General features: G+C 57.7%; 1 protein-coding gene across 1 annotated transcript; it reads right to left on the bottom strand.

Moving 5' to 3' along the window:
- Nucleotides 1–1,762: 1,762 nt before the first annotated feature.
- Nucleotides 1,763–10,317, bottom strand: LOC141751209 (TBC1 domain family member 24-like). The gene is made up of 7 exons (XM_074607603.1): nucleotides 10,221–10,317; nucleotides 7,418–8,453; nucleotides 6,982–7,140; nucleotides 5,452–5,515; nucleotides 3,764–3,859; nucleotides 2,772–3,048; nucleotides 1,763–1,908 (listed from the first exon to the last, which is right to left on the bottom strand). Exons 1-7 carry the CDS (start codon nucleotides 10,315–10,317, stop codon nucleotides 1,763–1,765), a joined length of 1,875 nt encoding a protein of 624 aa, XP_074463704.1.
- Nucleotides 10,318–16,039: the final 5,722 nt, after the last annotated feature.

Genomic DNA, 16,039 nt, shown 5'->3' with positions numbered 1-16,039 from the left:
CTCCAAGAGTTTTGAACTTTATGCAGTAATACAATAAAGCGTAAGAAGAAAGGACTGTAGCATCGCTTTCAGAAATGGCAGAGGCGCTCATCAGATTACAGGCAGCGAATGCAACGAGGGCACCGACATCCATATTGCGATTTACGGCTCTAATTGGCGGGCACACAGCACCTACAGCCTTGAAGGGACACCCAGGCTCTGCCACCGCATCGGAGACATCCCCGGCCTGCACGATACAGCCCCAGCGTCTGGGATTTCAACACGTTAGACGTGCCCTGCTTCCCCTTTACAAGGAAACACTCGGAAGGCTGCAGAGAGGAGGACAAGCTGGGTGCTAATGAAGGGCTTGGCATTTCCTGGCATCTCGTGCATCCTGTGCATCTCCGGGTGGGGAGAAACAGCCTCTTGGGAAGGGAGTGGGACCCCCATGGGACAGAGAGTCATCCGCACTCATCCATGTCTCCGGACAGAGAGTTCATCTGGACAGAGAGTCCAGTACATGGTCATGGAAAGAAAGAAGGACACCCTAGCAGAGCTTTTTAATTGCAGGGGAAGAGTAATTCTGCGGTGTTCTTTCATCTGAGCTCTGTGGTGAAGGCCAGGGTGCGCAGAGGGCTGTGCCTCACCTCATCTCCCCTGGCTACCCTCAGAAGACTACAAGTGATTCCTCGGTCTGCCGCATGACTGGCACGGTGTGAGCTTGCTGCCAAGCGTGCTCCTGCGTCCTCCTGCCATGGCTGGGAGCAGGTACCGAGGCTGCGATAGCTCCTGCTCTGAACAGCTCAAGAAGTGGAATAGATCAAAGAGAGAACTACAAGTGGAAAGTAGATTTGGACATAGGAGACATTCTCATCCTGCAGCCAGAATGGTATCTCTTCGGTCTGCAGCCCTCCTGTGAGGGTTGCCTTGTCTCACCGAGCTACACGTGCACGTTCACATTTCATGTTTTAAAATGGCACGTCTCCTGTTGTCCTGACCCCCGGGCGGTCGGGGCACGTTGGTTAAGGCTCATATGTATTCACTGCTGGCAGTCTCACACCAGCCCTTTGCGGCGAGTATCGATCTTCAGTTTAATACAAAAATGACAAGGCAGGTACGCAGCTGGGGGGGTTCTCGTTGGCTGCCGGTGTGTGAACACCAGGTAGGACTTTGCTAATCACCCATCAGCAGTTTCAACCACAGACAAAAAGAGTCTCTGGCACTGTGTTGGATGATGATCAGTGCGGGATCCCGGGGGAATCCTGGCAACCCACAGAAGCTACAACATTCTGCATATGGCTTGAAGGGTGATGCTGGGCTTGGGACCACAGGGAAGCGGGGTCTGAGAGCGTTCCTGGTGAGCTTTGTACCTCGGTGTTGGGTTTTGCCTGGGCTCCAAATTCCTATAAAATGTGCCTGTGCTGCGGTACCACTGGCTCGCTGTTGAGCCCCAAGCCACAAACAGGCCAGGGAGGTGTGACAACCGCCGGACTGGCTCACCTCCCCTCCAGCATCCTAAACTGGGACAGACTGGGTGAAGTGGGCTGGGTCTAAACTGCAGGAGAGGACCTCAAATGTCCCCAAATGCAGCGCCCACAGTTCCATTCCCGGCACCGCACTGTGCTCTCTGCACACCACCGCGACGGCTGGCCGTGGAGGGGAGGATGGTGAGTGGAGGTGCCCGTGGCGCTGCCGGCGGGGACTGCAGCAGCCAGGCCAGGGTGGCGGCCAGCGCGGCGAGGGGTCCCCGTCTCTGTGGGCGGCACGGTGTCCCCCACGGGATCTAAGCATTTTGAAAGCCCCACACTTCCAAGAGCTGCACCTTGAAGTTCTCCTGGCAGAGCGGAGGGTTGTCGAAGGTCTCGCAGTGCTCTGTGTGCCCCCAGAGCAGGTTGGCGTCGAGAGACAGAGCTTGGCCTCCCCCTCCACCTGCAAAAACAAGCAAGATGGTCGGGATCTGCTCTCCCCCCATCGCTGCCCGAGCCGGCGCACTGGCCCAGCCGATGAGGTCTCTCAGGACTGCACCCATCTCTCAGCTTTCTGTCCTTTGGCCACAGCGCAGAGCCGGGCTGGGGCTGCCCTGAGCTGCCTTCTCTGCTATGGGGATGTCAGCGTGGAGGCAGAGCTCCCGGAGAGCGATCTGCAGGGCAGCCAGTGCGAGAGGTTGCCCTGGCAGCACAAGCTGAATTATTAAACTGCTTGGAGAGCTGGAGACAAAGGAAAGCTCCTCGCATCCCTGCAGCCAGGTGCACCCTGGTCCCACTCCCGAGGGCTGGAAGGGAGGCACAGGCTGTGCTGCAGGTGTTTCTGACTCACTGCCATCCTGGGGCACAAAGATTCAACCCCTGTGCCCGAGCCTGACCCAGCAGACAGCAGCGCAGGCAGGCAGCTGGCGTGTCTGCTCCAGATGACCCTGCCTGCCCCTTCCTCAGGCTGATCCTCACCTTCATCTCCTCTCCATCCCACACAAAATGGAGGGAAGGGCTAGGAAGGGACACAGCAGCCCCACGGGTGCAAACCTCACCAGGAGGTGTGGGCTCTGGTGCTCCCCCTCAGCTGGCAGAGCCCCTCTGGGCCTCTCAGAAGGAGCATCCTTGCCCTTGTGCAGGTTTGCAGTCTCCAGCTAATTTGAGGAAGGGGGGGATGACTTCATCTCCCCTGACATTACATTCATATCCTAAACCGGGAGGTCTTTGCCTCTGCAGGCTGTTCAGATTTTGATCTGGAGTAGAGCCCTTTTCAGCCAAAGCAGCGGTGTTTTGGTGGGTGGGTGCCCACTGTTTGGTATTTACCGATAATGATCCCTTCCCGTGACCCGGACATGAACATGGAGGCTGTTTTGGAAGGCAGAAGGAAATGCCTGATGGCCAGAAACGGGGAGAGACGGCCTTTCCTCTGTGGTGTGGGCACGGTGAGACGGTTCGAGCTGGTGCCGCGGCCACCCGGGGAGGAGCTGAGGAGGGATGCGGGAGAGGGGGAAGGTGACCGCTGGCGTGAGCGTGGCACAGCTTTGGCCAGCTCTGGCTTCTTGATGAACACCCACTCGTACCTCTCCGTCTCGGGGCGCACCTGGAAAGGATGAGAAAGATGGTTAGCCCTATCCTTTGTAACATCTCTCCATTGCTGGGAGAAGATGGTGCTGCCTGGCCGGGTGGGTTGGGGGCCAAATACTGTGTGCCAGGTCTGGACCTGAGGCAGGGAAGGGACGGGGTGTCCTGGCGGTGCCAGGGCTGCTCTAGAGGCGTCTGTGACTGAGAAATTGGTTTTGTCTTCACCAGTCACTGCCCGAGATGGGCAAACCTGCGTGCCCACATTGCTGGGGGGATGCTGGATGGATGCCGGTGGGATATGGGATGGATGTTGGACTTTGCCCCCAGGATCTCTTGGACCACCTCAGCCTGGTCTCTCTGCAGGGACCCTGGGGCTGATTTGGGAGGGCTCCACCCAGGAGCTGCCCTGAGCAAACAGGGCAGGAACCCACCCTGCCATGCATGCTGCCCTGCTGTCATCCTGGGAGGATGCTCCAAGATCCACCCAGGGTTATTGTATGTTTCTTCCAGGGCTTGGGGCAAACTGGCTCAGCCACGGCAGGAGTTCGTTCTCCATTCGCTCTGATCCAGCACAGTAACTTCTGTGCTCCTGCCTCCTGCCACAGCTAAGGAGCAGCGGTGGGACCATGGCAGGGAAGCAGCTCAGTACCACCATGCCCTGAGTGAGGGGTAAAGGAAAAAGTAATCAACAAACAAACCCATAAGCATAAACCCAGAAATAAAATGTGACTTACAGTGAATACAAAGCACTCCCCTGTCCCAAAAAAGCCCGATGTTGCCCCGCTCTTTTTCCTTTCACTCCAGTCGGAGGAGAGAAACGCCCCGCACACCTGCGGGAGAGAGCACAGGGAGCCGTCAGTGGGCACAAACTTGAAGATAGGAAGTTCCATCTCAACATGAGGAGGAACTTCTTTCCTGTGGGGGTGGCAGAGCCCTGGCACAGGCTGCCCCGAGAGGTGGTGGAGTCTCCGTCTCTGGAGACATCCCAAACCCGCCTGGAGGCGTTCCTGTGCAACCTGCTTTGGCAGGGGGGTTGGACTGAGTGATCTCCAGAGGTGCTTCCAATCGCTATCATTCTGTGATTCTGTGATTGAGATGGCGGGGACGAGAGCAAGCCCCAGAAACACCAGCCATCGTGTGTGCGTTCAGGAAAGTGAGGGCTCTGCAATGTTCCCCGGGGAAATCAGAGACTGAAATGCTGCCATGGCAGCTAAATCCTGCACTGATGAATCACTGGTGCTCTGGACGTGAGTCCACTTAGCTTCACTGCCTACAGGGGGGCTCTGGGAGATTTGGGGGGGTTGCTCTTTTGGCAGCAGAGGTGATTGCAGTGAGCTGCGTGCTGGTAGATTTAGCAGTGATGGTTCAGCTCTGCTGGTGTGTTCCCTGGCCTGGGCTTGGGAGTAGGAGCTGTGCCTCCCACCCCCGAGCCCCATCCAGCTCCCGGCAACGGAGAGGAATAACTGGAGACATCAAAGGCTTGTATGAACATGGGAGTCTGGGAGTCCCTTGTCCTCAGCTGGCCCACATTTTTGTTACCTACGAGACTTTTAACCAGTCCCAGGGGTTCTTCCACCCACAGACAGGTTGACTCTGCTGTGGACGTGTTTGAGTTGACCACACCTGGAGGGGACCTACTGAGAGACAGGAAATTGTGCCTGTCCGTGGTATACTAGCGAAGGAATAAAACGAACTAAAACATGTAGGAAACAAGGTTTTATAAGTCATATTCTCTTGCCTGCACAAGGCCCTAGGGGGTGGCAGGGTGTTTATCTCCATGCCACGCTGAAGTGTCAGGCTTGGGAAATCAGGACTGGTAGGTCAATAAATCTTTGGGATACCTGAACAATTTACAGAACTTGCCTCTGCTGTTTGATGAAGAGTGGGGAGATAAAATACGGATTTGCAAGCCGCTCTCAGAGTCCTGGGAAGAGGGTTTTTTTGCAGTTATTTCCCGACTTTCAATTGTAAAAGCTGTCCTTATTTCTCCTCCATTTCCCTTGTGTGGCTGCTTTTGAAATCAGGGAGAGATCCTTGCATTTAATGCACTGAAAGCAAGTCCTGGCTCAGGCAAAGCATCTGCTGATTTCAGGAAAGTCTGCTTAGCAAGGACTTCATGATTTAGTCCGCAATAAAAGAGTATCACCCATGGCCTCTCTCCATCTCAGTGAGTCCCCCTGTGTTTCCCCCCAGCAGCACCCTTTAGGCCACCTTTGGTGGCTCTTGGTGCCGGAGGTGGAGTTTGTTCTCTCCTGGGAGCTGGGACAGACCTCGGGACAGGGCAGGGAGGGACCATGAAGCTCCGTGGCTGCTCCAAGAAGTGCTGATGGGGTCAACCCCCCTGTCCCCTTCCCCAACCACCCTGTCCCCTTCCCCACATCGGCACCAGCGCAGACCGCTGCTCTGCTTGGGCAATACTTACCTCCCCCTCTGTTGTTTTTATGAGCAGCACCGTCGGTTCATAGCCTTCACAGCACGCGTAAAACCTGCAGAGATGAAGAAGGAGGCTGGGTCGGTGGGGGACTGAGACCCAGGCGCAGCATGTCACGCAGAGAGCACGAGGCCGTAAGGGACAGTGGAGAGCAGTGGCGGCTCTCCTCAGCCTATTGCCGAGCTGGCCCCAGGGAGCTCGTGGCAGGACGGCAGCAGAAACTCATAATCATGTAGCTCAAGCAGCTTCAGCGCTTGTGCAGGAACAGGGGGAGTTGGCTTATGGGACTTCTCAAGTCATCATTTTTTCTTGGTGAAGCAGGTAATAGCTCACATAAATCCAAACACTAAATCCTCCCACCTTACCCTCAGGCACCAGGCTAGTGGGGGAGGCATCATGGACTGAGTTTACCAAACGAACTTGTTTTTAGTCTGGATGTGTTTCATAATCTGGGCTCTGCACCCCTTTGCTGCCTTGGAAAAGCACAGGGCTGTGCTTCCCAGGATGGGGCTGCACCACTCTGCTGCGGGGCATCCGCTCGCCTCTCATGGGCTGGGGGGACACGCTCGTGGTGCTAACGGAGGTACTACAGTCACAGACCCACCTTTAAACACCACCCTGAGAACTGGGGTGGCATGGGCAGCACCCAGTCCTGGGACAACCCGGCATCCCTTCCCGGTCGGCGGTGACCTGCGTCTCAGTAGAGAAATGCCCCGGCACTGAGCACTGCAGGGATGTCCCTGCTTCCCACCCACCCTTTGCTTCATGGCCAGGGGATATTACTGGGCCCCAGGTTGTCTCCAGTGCTCACACTGGTCTTTTAATAGCAATGTGGGGCATTGGCCATGACACTTGGGCTCTCTTAGCTTGCGTTTAGAGGATTTGATGTCCTCCCCATCGCAGGAGGTACCCACACCCTGTCTGCTCCTGCCCCGAGCTCTGCCTGCTCTGCCATTGCAACCTCTCAGCTCAATGTGCTCCTACAGAGGAGCAGGTTTGGGTTTCCTGCCTGAAAACACTCATGCAGAGACAGCCTCAGCCCACTGGAAGGTTTTTGCTGCTTCATGGCTTGGGAAGTCAATGGCAAACTCGTTTTCCAGCTCAATTTTGAGCTGCAGCGCTGACTGCAGCGCCCAGCAGCCGCCCTGTGCTCCGTGCCACTGGGAGGGAGCTGGAGCCCTGGGGTTGGCGTGCTGGCTGGACCTGGCCGATCGTAGCATGCCTGGCACAGCATGGCGCATGGGGACGTCCCCTGCACAGCACACCCACAGGGCTCAGTGTTCCCCGTGCAGTGCCGAGTTGCTGATTGCCATCTGACCGAGCCTCAGCCCTCTCCCCTACAGCCAGCGCTGGCCCAGACCACACTCAAGATCTTGAAGCGGGCCCTAAAGAGTCCCCAGGAGACCTCAGGTGTACCTCATGGACACTACCTGTTGCTCCTTTCTACACCACCAACCTCTACCCAGTTTTACGCCTGGCCCATCCGACCTGACCTGACCCGACGGGCAGATGACGCTTTACCTCTGCAGGCTGCACCCATCTTCTGAGGTGGAGAAGAGCAGCAGTGGGGGGAAGAGAGAGAAGCGCTCAGGGATCCAGGACCAGACGATGCGCATCTCCTGAGCCGTTACAATGCTGGAGCTGAAGTTCTGCATGTCCACGGCCAGGTGGAAGGACTGCCTGCATGAGGGAGGACACCCATTACTGCCCGTCTGCTTTTAGGGGTGCAGTCCCTGTGGATCAGGTTTTGTCATGCTTTTTGCATCGTGATCTTTCTGTGAACATCGCTAGCTCTAGCTGTACAGTCCGTCCTAACAGGGTCCCCCACGAGGGGCTGAGGCACCCAGCATAGCCAAAGCTACGGGAGGTACCTGAAGCTCCCCCCATGTTGTATCTCTGCTGTAACTCATATTTTGTCTGCTTAGCCCCAAGAGCTGGCAAAGAGAGGACTCCTTACCTGCTCTGCACCATGGTTATGCCCCTCTCCATTAACGCCTTCCTGTTGGCCATCTGGAGGAGCCAGATTTCCTTGCGGGAGAACAGCCGGATGCCAAAGGCTCTCTCTAGGAGTTTGTCCACAGTCACGTGCTCAGCAATGTTCTGCACGAAAGCCTGCAGGTCTGCTTTGATATCGGTCCCCTCCAGCTCGGTGGAGGTCACAGAGAGCCTGTACTGCTTCAGCAAGGCCAGGGCAATGCGGTAGAGGACCTTCTGCCCCTCCAGCAGGTAGACATCAAAGATGCGGATGGCGTAATTGAAGGGGAGGTCATGAAAGAGCCATGATAACCACTCGGAGTAGACCTCAAAGACATTCTCAGAGGTGCTGGCTATGAGTTTGTGAGCTGCTGGGCAGTGCTTGTTGGCCAGATCCCCAAAAGTCATGCAGGAGGCCTGGTGAGCCAGGAAGGACTGGTCAATGTAGCTGGTGTGGGGAGCGTTGCTGGCGATGAGGCGAGAGATGTTCTCGAAGCACTGAGCTTCGTCTTCGCTGTAGTGCAGCAGCAGAGCCACCAGAGAGGGGAGGATCGGGCTGTAGGTTATGTCGGGGAAGAGGTTGCCAACGCAGATGAGGATCTTCTTCAAGGCGGTGACCCCTTCCAGGTTGAGGCAATATGTGGGCATGGAGCATCCTTCCAGGAATTCGGGCAAAGGGTGGGAGCTCACACTCAGCTTCCCAAAGAGCCGACTTGCCACGTCCCTGTAGACGAGAGCGTCTGGGGTGACGAGCCGGCAGGCGACCTGCTGGATGAGCTGGTGGTAGACCTGAGCTCTCAGAGAGCGGCTCGCTGCCCAGTAACCTTCTCTTGCCAGCCTCTTCAGCTCCTTTGGGGGCTTGCTGAGGATGTCTCGGGGGATATGTGCCTGTTGCTCCGGGTCTGGCATCCTGTCCCAATCCACGAACTGTCCACAGCCCAGACAAGAGGAGGCGTCGATGTCCCAGGTGTCAGCCTCCGACGTGATCACGATGGTGACTGGAGATGAGCCAAACATCTCTGTAGGACAAAGACCTTTTATTCAACACGCTTCACTGCCCCAGCTGACAGCGTTTCACCCTGGCTGACGCTTTGAAGTCTTACAGCACCTTCTTGTATTTCAATAGTTATTCACCACCCTGCAAAGGGAAGGTTTTCAGGGGGGTTTGCCTGGTGGGAGCTGCGCACTTTGCCCTCTCCTGCTCTCCTTGGCTCAGTCCCCTGGAGAAACTGTTGTCCAGGGGCTCAGGGAAGCATGGGGCCAGTTACCGGCTGGGTGTCAGGGCTGCATCTCCACACCCTGAGGGGCTTTGCACCCCTCAAAAAGCTCCTGATTTCCCTTCCTAGCCTGTGAGCTGCCAAGAGGGGGGTGCAGAGGGGACACAGTCCGTGTCCTCTGGGGATGACTGTGTGGCAGCAGCGTTACACCACTGCAGATAACAAGCAGCTTGGTCCCAGCTCAGCGCTGCAGGGGCGAGGGAGGACCTGATGGGCAGTGGAGGGCCAAGTGATGCCGAGGTTTGTATCGTGTCCCCTCCCAAGGACAGAGCCGGGCAGGAGGCAACGTCCTGTCTGGGTCTGGCAGCCCAGGACAGAGTGGGCAAAGCCGACCTCAGGTGTTTGCTCACTCTCGTACTGCCTCGGGTGCCAGAGAGAAGGTGCAAGGAGAAGGTGCTGCAGCTAGAGGGGCTCACCAAGGGTGTCTGTGGGATGCAAAAGCGTCCCTGTATCCCGCATCCCCCCATGCACCTGGAGAAAACCCAGTGCAGGGGACCACACGCAGGGGCTGGTGAGCACCTGGGAGCCCCTTGGAGAGAGAAGGTCACCAGGGGACCCTTGGGGGAGGCTCCTGCACACAGGACCATGGCGGGGCTGTGGCAGCCGCCAGCCCTGTGCTGGGAAGAGCAGAGTTTGAGCTCCTCCTAGAGAGAAGTGAGCGGCATTTTCCTTGGAGTTGCAAGAGAGCTCAGCTCTGAACCCTGTAGGAGACGGGAGTTGTCTCTGCAGGGGTGACTTCTGCTGGGCAGTGATTAATTGTCAAGGATAAAGTCGATTAGCATGCACATTCATTCTCTGATCTATTGATCTTGGATGTGCTTGGGATGGGGAGTCTAGCATGGATTTGCGCCAAGCCAAACCTCTCTGCTCTGGCCCCAATGGGACAGGGAGGGGACAGCACGGTCCTGGCCCCGTGTGCTGCGTGCGTGGCAGCGCATGGTGGCACGGTGAGGGGGACCGGGAGCCCGGGCTGCTCCCAGGCCGGCTCCGACTCCTGCTCTCCGGTCCAGTTTGGCCCCTGCTCAAATTCAGCAAAACCAGCAGATGAGGTTCAGTTCTGGTTCAGGGCAAGCGCAGCCATTGTAACCGGTGGCTGCTCAGCCTGACTTCAAAGCCTGACTCCCCGCTTTGAAGACGGACAGCCCCTGAGTCCAGTCCCGCAGGCTTCTAGCCATAGGGACCAGGCTAATATGAACATGGAGGTTGAAGCGGGGCTGTTTGCACTGCTGTGGTCCCCAAATTCACCCTCTCCTCACAGAAGGTGCTGCCCTGCCCGAAGTACTGAGGAGCATCAACCTGAGCCCACCCGACCACCGGTGCCCCAGCACAGGGCTCTGGCTGGTGGCTCCGGCTCTGCCTGCTACGGGATGTGCCGGGGGTGTTGGGGAAGGAAATGTGGGTCTTCTCAGCCCCTCTCCTGTGCTGGATGCCACCCTGGCACAAGCAAGGGCCTGCTGCCATCTTCCCTGGGGCAAGATGTGCGTCTGTGCCTGGTTGCAGCTCACTCACCTTGCCCGTTGCCCGTGTTATCATCTGGCTTGGCCACGGGGAAGCCACCGGCCGCCCCCCCGGGGGAGCGGGGCAGGCTGAGCCCCACCTGCAGCATGTGTCCAGGCTCCGGTGCACGCTGCTGCCGGGTTCCCTCTGTCCCCGTCACCTGCCCTGACTTTTAAGGTGAGTGCCAGCCCGCCGGCAGAGGAGGTTTATTTGGTGTAAATAGGGCGAGGGGTGGAGCAGCTCCAGTGCCCGCGTTCTCCCTTCCTGCCCCAATTCTGTGCCGAGGCTGGTGCGGTGGGGATGTAAACACCCCGTGGGATGAGATAGCCATCAAACCAACAACACGACCATTAAACTTAATCATTTATTTTTCCCAAGGATAACCTTCATTATCCCACTCTGGGGTTCACTCCCTTCGCCAGCGTCACGGGGCAGGGAGGGTGCCGGGGGAAGGGGGGGTGGTGAGGGAACTGCCGCAGCAATCGCCCGTCCTTGAACGAAGGAAACATCAACACAGCCCGTGGGTTTGCAACCGCTTCTCGCTGGATGGTCCCGGGGAAGTCGGAAAGAGAAGCACGTGAGCAGCAAGTGCCAGGGACCGGGTGACAAGGGGCCACGAGGACTAAGTGACGCCCTCCTGCAACCGCCCTGTGCACCCTTAGGGATGCTTTTTGGGGACAGGAGCTCCGGGGCTGTGCCAACCGTGTTCGCGGCACTTGTTTAGCACCGGCCAGCAAAAGCAGCAGGGGAAATTTGGGGCGACGCAGACGCGCACCCCGCAGCACCCCGTGCCTCCTTTGTGCGCAGTTGCTCAGCGGGGAGCACAAAATGGGATTGTTGCAGGCACGGTTGTGGTGCTTCAGCGTTTCCAGTTTGTCCTGCTTTGAAATGGTGGTTCCTGATAGACTTTTAGCCTCAAAATGCCTTGCAGAATTACAAGCCGTATGTTGTATTCACAGACAGAAGAGCTGAGCTGAAGGAAGAGTGCCCTCCCAACAGCTGAGAGATGCTCCCAGCAGCATCGCACCGATCCGGCATTCCTGACTGGAGAACTCGCAGTTCAGGCTGTACTTAAAAGTGGGCATTATTTATAGGCATCTCAATATTTTTTTTGAGGTTTTTTTCCTTACAAAATCTGATTTTTTCCCCTGTGATGACAGTTCCTGCCTTGCCTCCCTGCCTGCAGGCTCTGCCTGCACCGGCAGTGCAACTCTAAGCATCCGCCGGCACCGGTGGGCTCAGGGCAGGCAGGAGCGGTCCCTCTGCAGACCCTCTCCTTTCTGCATGAAGTGTCTCCTCCGTGAGGTGCCACGCTCCGACGGGAATGGCACAACGGTCCTGTCACCCCTCTCCTCCCCTAGCTCCTGGCAAGCTGGGAGCCCGAGGAGCTCTCTCCAGCTCAAACCCCTTTGCCCAGGCCCTTACAGCAGCGGGTCCTGCTGCCTTTCCCCAGGACCTTGCTGGCTGCCTTCTCCTCCTTTGCTTTTCCTAGGACAGCGGATGGATGCCTCTCCCTGCCAGACCCGAGCAGCTCTGAACCCCCCCGCTGCCCCCCTGTCTGCTCCCCGGCAGACGCCCTGCTCCGAGACAGGAGATGGAAGTGAATTAGGGATGGTGCGAAATGGATCATGGCTTCATGCGTTTTTAATGGTGAAAAAATTAAATATGTAGGGGCCGCGCCAGCTCCAGATGAGCCGCGCCGCTGAAGGCCATGAATGTTTCATGCGAACTGCCCGCGAGAGGAGCCTGATTCGGGATGTGCAAAGGGGGCTGGTGAGACGAGCCGTCACACTGGGGACAGAGCCCGCATCGGGGGGCTGCCAGGGCCAGGGGCTCCCCGAGACACCCCACGCTGCCACACTCCGTGCCCAGGACGCTTCTGGTACAGGGTCCTCCTTGTCCACGGCTTCACAGGAAGGAAGGACAGGGAGGACATCACGGCACGGGAAGGACCTATTGGAGCGGGGCCAGAGGAGGCCCCGGAGATGCTGGGAGGGCTGGAGCCCCTCTGCTGTGAGGACAGGCTGAGAGAGCTGGGGGGGTTCAGCCTGGAGAAGAGAAGGCTCCAGGGAGACCTTCCAGCCCCTTCCAGTCCCTAAAGGGGCTCCAGGAAAGCTGGGGAGGGACTCTGGAGCAGGGAGGGGAGCCATGGGACAAGGGGGAAGGGTTTCAAACTGGAAGAGGGGAGATTTAGATGAGATCTGAGGAAGAAATTCTTTGCTGTGAGGGCGGTGAGCCCCTGGCCCAGGTTGCCCAGAGAAGCTGTGGCTGCCCCATCCCTGGAGGGGTTCAAGGCCAGGCTGGATGGGGCTTGGAGCAACCTGGGCTGGTGGGAGGTGTCCCTGCCCAGGGCAGGGGGGTTGGAATGAGATGATCTTTAAGGTCTCTTCCAACCCAAGCCATTCTGTGATTCTATGATTCATAGTCCTGAGTGCCTGTCTTGAGGGCATTGGCCTCAGCCCCTCCATCCTCTTGCTCCCCACTCTGTCACTGCCCCAGCCCCAGCCAAATGGGCTTTGCTGACGGGCCTGAGCACTCACCAAGAGCACCGCGGGTATTGCAGGCGCCCGTAAATACGCTGATGAGGATCTGCTCATTATCCTGGCAGTGCTGTATCAGTCCCATGTTATGAGGGCAATAAAACATTGCTATCAGTGCCTCGCCGCTGCTTTTCAGGCACCCCTACCTACCGATGTTCGTATCTGCGTTGATCTGCGTCATCAATCGCGCCCAAAAAAACCAGGAGAGGCCAAATCCTGGGTGTGGGAAAGACTCTTTGGGCTGGGATGGAGCAAAATGGGGTGCCCACGCCCGCTGGCTGGTTACTGCAGAGCCCTTCGCAGCCTCCACAGCCAAAATATTGACAGTGTCAACACCGTCCAGCGTCACACTGGCTTCCTGGCAGCCCAGCCCTGCCCGCTGCTGCTGGCAGGGGACAGGGACGAGGGCGACAGGGATACAGGGGAGGGCAGGGGGAAGCAGCAGCTGTCATTTGGGGATGGGCAGGGACTGGGGATGGGGCTGAGGATTTGGGAAGGGAAATGGCAGCTGCCTTAAGGAAGGGAAGGCAGGAGCCAGGGGGAAAAGGCCATGGGGAGCCCATGGGGCTGGAGCAGCCCTGCCCGAGGGGGACAGCCAGTGTGTCGGGATGCTGTGGGTGGCACCGCGGAGCAGGGTTAAAGCGACCCTTGAACATCAGGAGCTGCAGCCCAGGATGGGAAAGGGACAGGGTGGGCCACTGCTTGGTCCTGGGTTCATGTGGTGGAGGGGAGGAGAGGAGGAGGAAGGAGGGGTAAAAGGAAGGAAGGAGAGAGGAAAGAGGAAGGATGGAGGGAGGAACAAGGGAGGAAGGAGAAAGGAAGGATGAAGGAGGGAGGAAGGATGAAAGGAGGGAGGAAGAAGGAAGGAAAGGAGGAGGGAGGAAGGATGGAGAGAGGAAACAGTAAGGATGGAGGGAGGAACAAGGGAGGAAGGAGAGAGCAAGGACAGATGAAGAAGAAAGGAAGGATGAGGGAGGGAGGGAGGAAGGAGGAAGGATGGAAAGGAGAAGGAAAGAAGGAAAGGAGGAAAGAAGAGAGGAAGGGAGAGAGGAAGGGAGGGAGGGAGGGAGGGAGGGAGGGAGGAAGGAAGGAAGGAAGGAAGGAAGGAAGGAAGGAAGGAAGGAAGGAAGGGAGGAAGGAAGGAAGGAAGGAAGGAAGGAAGGAAGGAAGGAAGGAAGGAAGGAAGGAAGGAAGGAAGGAAGGAAGGAAGGAAGGAAGGAAGGAAGGAAGGAAGGAAGGTGGGAAGGAGAGAGAAAGAAGGGAGGAAGGAGGGTGGGTGTGAAGATGCAGCACCAGGACACATCCCACGCGGTGCTGGCTGGTGCCTCTCAGGGCTCGGTCCCAGCAGTGACCCCGCTGGGGCATCAGGCACGCCGGCTCCTTGTCCTCTTCTGTTGCGCTGGTATTTAACGCTGGTGCAAAAACCCTGAAAAAACAAAAAAGCAACTTTTTCCGTGAAAGACTCCACTCTCCGGGAAAGACTCCACTCCTTTCTCAACTTGTGAATCACTGTAGCGGATCCTGACGTGTGATAACACGGGGGTAGCGCTGTTGGGATGCAGGGTATTGATTCCCGCTTCCCAGCACTTGTCTGGTCCCTCCAGACTTCACCGCTCAGAAACAAACTGCTCTGACACTCAGCGCTGTTATTTCACAGAATTACAGAGGCCGGGAAAATCGCCTAAGCCCTGAGCTGCTGGCCCTTCCCTTGGTCTGGATCTTTGCATCTTCCAGTGTATTTTGTGCTTCTCTGGAAGATGAAAAAAGGCTCCGGGAAAATCCAGAAGAAGCAACAGGCTTGGATGCCGTTTTGCTCCTGACCCAAGCATCTTTCTGCCATTCCCGGTCCCTGAGGGCACGGGGATATCCAAGCCTAGGGACACCGGTTGTGTCCCCATGCTTTCTCTGCCTCCTGGTTTTCTCTGTCCCAGTTATTCTTCAACCCGCTATACCAAAGTTTGGGTCGAAGGTTCCCCCGCTGCTGTGCTTATAGCTGTATATTTTAATTCAGACCATACTATTACTACAGCGATAGCGATATACAGGGGCCCCGATGGCATCAAGGCACCCGAATCGGGTGCAAGCTGTGTGCAGGAGACCCTCGGTGCCCCGAGGAGCTGCCACCAAGTTCAAAGCTTGCCGGCGACACGCAAAATTGAAAATATAAAAGATTTCCTTCTTTCTTAGCAGCAAAGGCTGGAGGTGTGTGAGACCTCGGGCCAAGCCTGACGCACGAGCCTTCGTCCATGCAGCAGCAGCCCAGTGCACGCTGCGAAAATCCCCAATCCCCCTGGGCTTTAGGAACAGCATCGGATACTTTGGGGGTGCCAGTAGTGCCCCAAGAGATTCCAAAAGGTTTCCGAGGGGGCACTAGCTGCAAATGAAATGCCATGGCTGTGGACAGACAGCCGATGGAGGAGATGGCTGGGGAGGAGGGCAGTCAGTTGCTTGTGAGGGCTCTCCCCCCACTCCCTGGGCAGTGCTGCACACCCTGCACCTCTGCACCCTACACTTCTGCACCTTGCGTGGTACAACCAGCGCCTCTGCACCCATGGACCGTCGCAGTCTGCACCCTGCACCCTGCATCCTACACCGCTGTGTTGGGCACCTCTGCACCCATGCATCTCTGCGCCCTGTATCTCTGCACCTCTGCACCCATGGACCCTGAAACTCTGCCCCCACGCACCAGGCACCTCTGCCCCCATGCACTGCTGCACCATGCACTGTGCACCCTGCATCCAGTACTGCACAGCCTGCACCTCTGCACCCTACACTTCTCCACCTGGTACGGCACAACCAGCGCCTCTGCACCCATGGACGGCTGCACCCTGCATCCTGCACCCTGCACCTCTGCACCCTACACCGCTGTGTTGGGCACTTCACCCATGCATCTCTGCACCCTAGATCTCTGCACTGTGCACCTCTGCACCCATGCATCCTGCACCCCTTCATCTCTGCACCCCTGAACCCTGCACCTCTGCACCATGCCCCCCTGCCCGCTGCATCCCATGCACCTTGCATCTCTGCACCTCTGCAGCCTGCACCCCTGCACCCTGCAGACTATGCACCCCTGCATCCCTTGCAATCCTGCACCCCTTGCACCCCTGCATCCTGCACCCCTGCAGACCATGCACCCCTGCAGACCATGCACCCCTGCACCTCTGCATCCTGCACCCCTGCACCCTGCAGACTATGCACCCCTGCACCCCTTGCAACCCTGCACCCCTGCATCCTGCACCCCTGCATCCCATGCACCCCTGCACCTCTGCACCCTGCCCCGCTGCGCCCGCG

The sequence above is a fragment of the Larus michahellis genome, chromosome 14 (assembly GCF_964199755.1).
Source record: "Larus michahellis chromosome 14, bLarMic1.1, whole genome shotgun sequence".
Classification (NCBI taxonomy): Eukaryota; Metazoa; Chordata; class Aves; order Charadriiformes; family Laridae; genus Larus; species Larus michahellis.
Note: the sequence above shows the minus strand (reverse complement) of the source record. Positions and strands in the feature narration are given on the sequence as shown.

Bases quoted from the DNA above. Each gene is read 5' to 3' on its own strand.
- LOC141751209 (XM_074607603.1), bottom strand. From the start codon at position 10,317: ATGCTGCAGGTGGGGCTCAGCCTGCCCCGCTCCCCCGGGGGGGCGGCC. The intron at 5,516-6,981 runs GTAAAGCGTCAT...TCATCTCTGCAG, and splicing joins GATGGGTGCAGCCTGCAGAG to GTTTTACGCGTGCTGTGAAG. The intron at 1,909-2,771 runs GTAAATACCAAA...TTGTTTTTGCAG, and splicing joins ACGGGAAGGGATCATTATCG to GTGGAGGGGGAGGCCAAGCT.